This window comes from Benincasa hispida, chromosome 3, assembly GCF_009727055.1.
Source record: "Benincasa hispida cultivar B227 chromosome 3, ASM972705v1, whole genome shotgun sequence".
In the NCBI taxonomy this organism is placed as follows: domain Eukaryota; kingdom Viridiplantae; phylum Streptophyta; class Magnoliopsida; order Cucurbitales; family Cucurbitaceae; genus Benincasa; species Benincasa hispida.
Window position 1 is genome coordinate 29,734,271 of NC_052351.1, and position 6,740 is coordinate 29,741,010.

The following is a 6,740-nucleotide window of genomic DNA, read 5'->3' on the forward strand; positions in this document are numbered from 1 at the left end:
TTATGAATATGATCTCTTTAGTTTAAAGCTAAATTGTAGTACCTATGACTTAAAAAACTAGAATTAATCTCATAAATAATTAATATTGTTAGAAGTCACTAATTGATTGAGTAACCGATAATTAGTTATCTATGAGTTGATGAAGTAGTTTTTAAAGATGGATAAAAAATGCACGGGACATAAGTAGATTTAAGTTTTTTGAGTCAAGATTTATATATTGAGAAAACAAGTTCAATTTTCAACCACCAAAAAACAAAAATAATTGGAAAATAAGAAGATACAAAATACTTCTCATGAAAAGAAAAAAAGAAAAGAAAAAGAAACCTTCAATGTGTAAAATAAGTACACTAGTCACAAAAGAGAATAATTACATCCATTCCTTTGCTCATTTGACAAATTAAACATACAATTTTAAGTGCACATTATTACATAGAAACCATTCAATTCCATTTGTTTTCAAGCTTATCTATAGAGCTTACAGATGCAACTTAGAATATATTTTTCTCATTCTCAATAAAAACATTTCACGTCCAAAGCTATTACTACCACTGTGAACATAATATATATTTCATGACTAAAAGAAACATAGCTCAATCAACATAAACTATCTACTTAGTATAAGGTTCGAGATTCAAATCCCTCCACCTATGGTGAGAAAGAAAGGACCAAAAAAACTGTAATTTTCTGAACAAAACCAGAAGATTTGGCAACTATATTTTCCTCAAAGATTTAATTTAATTCATGTACTCTCTATCTATACACCCTCTCTCTGCAAGCGACATATGCCTAAAGTTCACCCAGATCAATGCAGCTTCTGTAATCACAATACATGGATTATTGACAAAAGCTACAGAATAATTTCAAGTGAAGAATCTTTACAGTTGCAAGAACATGCCAAAGTATTTGCAAATGAACATAAACATAATTGTATTGTTGACCGAGATCTTTACTATGCAATGTTGTAGGATGGAGTTGGTTATATATTCTATCTGACAAATCCACTCATGCTAAGACCATCACTGCTGGAGGAGACCTTACGGGAAACAGGCAAGCCAAGGTCAAAGGGTCCTAAGGAATCGCTCTGTATAGAACAGCAAAGGGAATCATTAAAAACTATTTGACAGAAAAAGAAAAGGGAGAAGGGAAAAGAAAAGGGGCCACAAATTGCAATCAAGAGTACCCAATTGATTCCTGACAGCCCAAGGCTACTTTCATCAAGATAAACCCGCGAACAGAACGTAAGATCAGTCTTGGATTCTTTACCAGCAGGATCTTGAGAAAGCTCAGATCGGCTATGGGCCTGTAACAAGATGGTAATGGTAAAAGTCAGATTTTTTTTTTCTTCTAAGAATACATAAATATAACATTATCTACTGACCTAGTTTTTAGATTTACAGGTCATTTAACCTGATATCGAAGAAAAAGATCTTAAAATTTGAACTGGAGGGACGTGTGCTTAAAATGCATATAAGATTCTAATTATATTATGACCTAAACTTGATAAAACTGAGTTTAGTTATTAACAGTTACACACAACAAATAAAGTATCTGTACATTTAAGTCATGAATCTTTCCCCTTAAATTCTAGACTTCATCAATCAAATTTTCTGTCACATGTTCCTACCATAAATGGTTGTAAATTCATAATCCATAGTTCATACTTCATAGTAAATAAACATGAATAAGGTCAATCAAACTGGAACTATCTGATTACTCAACCAGGAGCTATCGACTCCCTATGATGCTATTAACCATTTCATCTCTAGAACAGACGAAGTGGAGCCAGAAAGAGGGGAGGAAAAAAAAAAGAGGGAAAAAAAGGGCAAACCTGAGGTGTTTTAGGAAATTTGAACAACTTGGAATCTGCATCTTGGAAGGTGCCCCCAGCATTAGCATCTAGAGAAAGAGTATCTTTGCTCGATGAAGAGAGTCTTTTCATGGCAAATGCATCACAAGTTTGCTCAGCATCCAAAATGGACGAATGTTGATCATTATGTGGCTGCTTTGGAACTCCAGAAAATCTCATCTGGACCGCAGCAATGCATGCATCAAGGGAATCAGTTATTACTTCAGCTGGCTGCACGCTTGCATTGCCCCCTGTTATCTTTGAATCCCAGCTACTGCATTTTCCCATTAAGGAAGCTTCAGAAAGGAGGCCTCCCATGCTTATGCTTGATATACTATCTAACTGCAGGATTCCACATGCTGATGACAACTGATGACCAGAATCTATCGGTGGCTCATTATCCTAGTTCAAATAGTGTTATCAAATTTCAGAAATCATAATATTTAGTCCAAGCTACAACAGACTTTTAAATATAATCATTTGGTTTGCCAAGAAAATAATAACAACACCCACGCTTGTCGCTGGAGTCGGTTGTAGTGTATGCCTCTTGTATGTTTGCTTAATTTCACATCAATCATCAGTGTAACAAAAGCAAAGTTTATGACCCTTATCAATGCGTCACAATGTTTACAATACGCAAATGATAATGGTTCGTTTCATAGACCTTATAAGCGATTTGAACTGGGAAAAAATCGTGTAAATTTAATTACAGTATTAATTTGTTATCTTGTAATATGTTCATTTAATATTTTAACAAAAAAATGGAAGTTGAATATAATACCAGCGAATTAGTTGGACAATCCACAGTCCTCTCTGGTGCAGCTGTGTTATTCACTTCATTCATATTGCTTGACTTGATGATCTCGTCCATCGTTTGCTCAGATTGTTTGCCTTCCCCATGTATGCTTTGAAAGGTACTACTGGAACCTTTCTCCAAGCCTTTCGAGGATGAATGAAGTTTAGGAATGGATGTCGAGACCCAGCCATATCTTAAGGAGGAGAATAATTTCAATTAACATATTTAACTCAACTGAATAAATAAATCATTAGCAAGGCAAATGACAAAACTGGGCACCTTAAGCGGAAAATTGAAGGACCACCAACAGCTGCATAGACATCTCCAGCACTGATATCACAATCTTCCAGAGTCCATTTTAGATCACTGACAAGACTTGATGGCTTACTGTATGGAAAAAGCGTGAGCTCCCCTCGTTCTACATTAGAACATCCCCACTTGCTAATAAGATGGTTTAATACCGAAGAAATTTTCTTTCGAGCCCTTAAAGTCAGTTCCAAATGTGGATGATGTCCATCCTACAAAAATAAAAGCCACAGTTTTGTCACATCTCAAATATGAACTGAAATACAGATATCATACTGGTCAGTGCTTAATCATCAATGTTTTGTGCTCGTAACAACACCTTTTCCATTGCCATGCGGGTCTTTTCATTTATTGGAAAAAGTTGAAGCTTGATCTTTGTGCGAGGATGGGGCATCTGTGTGGGACAAATATCAATAAGAGGTGTCCACTCTGTCACTTCTGCTGGATTAGCTCGATCAACTGAACTCTGTGAATTCTTCGAGTTATCTGCACTAGATCAAAAGTCTATAATTCATTAACAACAGTATTGTAAAATAAATAAAGAAAATAACTGTGTGCAAAGAAATTAGTTCTTCTTTTTCACACTCGGACAGCACACATAATTGTTCCATGATAATGCAGGAATATCAGTTTAAGACAGAAAAGGTTCCCCAGAAAAGAGGCAAAAATCTTGGGAGAAATAGTTTGTATTGAACAAACAAAATGAAATAAAAGTATTTGGTTGAACCTTCAATGCGTGCATTATCGAGAGCTTTTATCTCCTGAGAAATTATCTTTCTAGACTTCTGACCTCCAACCGTGCCAGCAGATTTCACGCACCTTTTCCCCAACTTCTTTGCCCTTCTATTTGGGCGCCTGCCTGTTTCCATTATGTTTCAACTTTCCAGCACTCTGTAGGGCTGAGGAGAATCACTTGCTCTATGTATCCAGAAAAAGAAAAATTAAGAAGGCAAAACCTGAAACGGCCAACAGTCAGCAACTTCATCATCGTATAAACTGTGTTTTCCATTCGTGAAAGATGCTACACAGGAAACTGCCATATTGTTCGTGCAATTGTATCCCTTCTTTTTTTTCATCCAGAAAACCCATTTACATATTTTCTTTATGGTTCTAATCCTCCCTACCCCATAATAACGATGATCATGTACACCATGTTAAGTATCGACAAAATCAAGTAGTCCCATCACTGCCATAATATAAACAATAGAAATCCCCGTACTAACTTGGCAACGCACCTACCACAGAGAAAGGGATCAGTAAATTTCCAAGCGTCCTTAAGGAGAACTCTATACCAAAAATCAAATATAAATCACGCATTCAAAAGCCCCCAATTAGTATATCAATGGTTGAAATTTATGATCAACCAAACCCAGATCTATAGGTCACAATCAAGATACTAATACATAATGGTAATAAAGCATACTTTGGGTCATTGGATTGCAGGGCATAAATTGCAGCTGGGCATCGAGAACTACTAAAATTCCACACAAAAAGAACCAAATATTCAAATCAACAGAACAAAAATCACCATTAAAAGCGACTAAACAGAAACGAAATATAGCAAGACAGACATATTGAATCCAACTAGAAAGAAAAAGAGAAGAAAGCGAGGACAACACAAGGAGGTAGCAATCGAGATGGATAGAATTTTGGAAGAAGAAATCGGTAGATGGCGAAAAACATACAGTGAGGTCAGAATCGTTCGTCGGAGAGGCGTTCTGTTTGGGAAAGATTTGAATTAAGGCGTGAAAGTGATAAACGCGGGAAACAGAAAATTTTCAGATGAATCGGTTGCAGTTTCGCCCAAGGTTTTCGCTCTCTCCCGCTTTATATATTCCACTATTCCACAATACAAAGTGACGATTTTGCCCTCGTTTCATTTCGAGCCGGCGGTAACAAGACGATACAGTACATTACGACATGAGTTTTTGTAGTTTGATTAAATTATACGAAATACCCTTGGAATTTGGGTATATTACAATTGTGGTCAGTTTTGAAATTTTTCGTCGAGCATTCATATCCAACAACTGTATGAAACTACGCTTGTCACCTTTTTTTATAATTTTTTCATATTGTTTTTATATTAAACTTAGAAATATTGCTTACACCCTGAATATATTTGTTTTGTTATCTACTTGTTAATATTTTTCATTCCACAATCTATAGCTTTTTTAAAAAAATAATTATTAAAAAAAACTTGTTTTGTGTTTTTTTCTAGTTTGGTTGAGGATTAAAAAAAGTTTTTAAAAAATATGGGAGATGAAAAATCATAGGAAGTAAATTTGGAGGAAATCAGCACGATTTCAAAATATATAAAATAAAAATAAATCTTGTTATCAAACATAAATTTACTATTCATTTTAACTCAAAGTTTCGCATACTAACCAATGGCCTAAAAGGAAAAGCATGAGTTGATCTCTCTAATTGAGGCAACATTTATTTATTCAACTTTACATGTGGGGAGGATTTACTCTTTTCGGTTTGGTTTCGCTCCCTTCTCGTACTATTCCTCCCTCATTAAAAAGAACAACTGACTTTCTCGATAACCTTTTTGAACGTTCGTCTTCGCGTAGCGATTTGAAAAAGGGGTATATATCTCTTGTAATGGTTTCTACTATTCTAAAGATCGAGAAGGCTGGCCTTTTAGCTCTAGTTAACAAGACAACCCACAACCAGAGGATTTCGTCGAAAAATGGATTATTTTAAATTTGCATGACCGAATCGAGAACAACCCCTGCCTCGTGGGTCTCCAACTTGAAATTTTTTATTTCGAATTGTATCTCTACAAAAAAAAAATAATAAAAATAGCGAAGGAGCAAATTTCAAGGTCCATTGACTTGCTAAAACAGTTTCCAGTATGCCTACCTTGGATTTAATGACTAATACAGATCTTTTGCTTTAAGATTTCACCTGAGTCAAAGAGGTTCATATCCTAACCTCTCGGGGTTCATCTATGGTCCCTAAATGAATGGGTTGGATTTCGTCCATGATGGCTTGAGCCTTCCTTTTCCTCTCATTTTCCACCATTTTCAAGAGTGAATGAGGAGTTGCAGCGATTCGAGTGGTTGGTGGCCTCTTTATCTTCGAGAGTTATAGGTATTTGTTGTTGTATGAGTGGTAGTAGCTCACGCTCAAAACTCCTTGGACACAAGTCCTAGTCATTGTGCAGCAGTCCATTCCTTGGCTTTGCTGGCATAATTTGTACTGATGATTGGTTTGTTCGACTAAGTGTTCTGTTCCGTTCTCCTTTTTTAACAGAAATAGGTTAGACATTAAAAGCTACTTAAACAAACTATAAAACACACCACCAACGAAAGACTTCTTCAAAACTAATCACCTTTTATTCGTTCACTCGTGACGTGACAAAAGCTATGAAACCATCCATGGGAGAGACTAAGCTCATGAATCCAATGGTTAAAACACAGGACTTACCCACGATGAGAAGGACGGCCTTGGTCCAATGCCACTAAGAAGCCAGAGTTTTGGCCTTCCGAGAGTCCCAGCACAGAGCGTCACCTCTCATTGTCATTTATTTTATATGAATGGTGTTGTAAATATGTCATACATTTCTTCCAACTTTAACATATCAAACTATTTTTCAATCTTCATTTGTTATTTGAATTTTTAGACTATTCAAACAGTCTCTTCCATCTATATAAAATTTCAAAGTGTTGAAATCAAATATTTTAAAAGAAAATCAACTTGCAAAGTTTAAAACCTATTTCAAAATTCATGAGTATTTTGTATATCTAAATTCAAATAAACATGGTATTTTTTTGTCATAGATTTTTT

The 6,740-nt window shown here is 35.4% G+C and overlaps 1 protein-coding gene across 3 annotated transcripts; it reads right to left on the bottom strand.

The window, feature by feature from the left end:
• Nucleotides 1–715: 715 nt before the first annotated feature.
• Nucleotides 716–4,776, bottom strand: LOC120072867 (TSL-kinase interacting protein 1). 3 transcript variants are annotated; one of them, XM_039025392.1, is made up of 8 exons: nt 4,634–4,776; nt 3,676–3,904; nt 3,268–3,434; nt 2,922–3,160; nt 2,628–2,835; nt 1,829–2,248; nt 1,181–1,300; nt 716–1,081 (listed from the first exon to the last, which is right to left on the bottom strand). In XM_039025392.1, exons 2-8 carry the CDS (start codon nt 3,815–3,817, stop codon nt 986–988), a joined length of 1,392 nt encoding a protein of 463 aa, XP_038881320.1. In that variant the 5' UTR covers nt 3,818–3,904; nt 4,634–4,776; the 3' UTR covers nt 716–985. The 3 variants fall into 3 exon arrangements, with proteins under 3 accessions (XP_038881320.1, XP_038881321.1, XP_038881319.1); XM_039025393.1 differs by having other exon boundaries at nt 3,676–3,866; nt 4,634–4,769; XM_039025391.1 differs by having other exon boundaries at nt 3,676–4,183; nt 4,634–4,762.
• Between the last annotated feature and the right edge of the window lie 1,964 nt (nt 4,777–6,740).

Coding starts and splice junctions, on each gene's coding strand:
- LOC120072867 (XM_039025392.1), bottom strand. CDS start 3,817: ATGGAAACAGGCAGGCGCCCAAATAGAAGGGCAAAGAAGTTGGGGAAA. Junction 3,435..3,675: donor CGATAATGCACGCATTGAAG/GTTCAACCAAAT, acceptor GATCTAGTGCAG/ATAACTCGAAGAATTCACAG. Junction 3,161..3,267: donor CCCGCATGGCAATGGAAAAG/GTGTTGTTACGA, acceptor TTATTTTTGTAG/GATGGACATCATCCACATTT.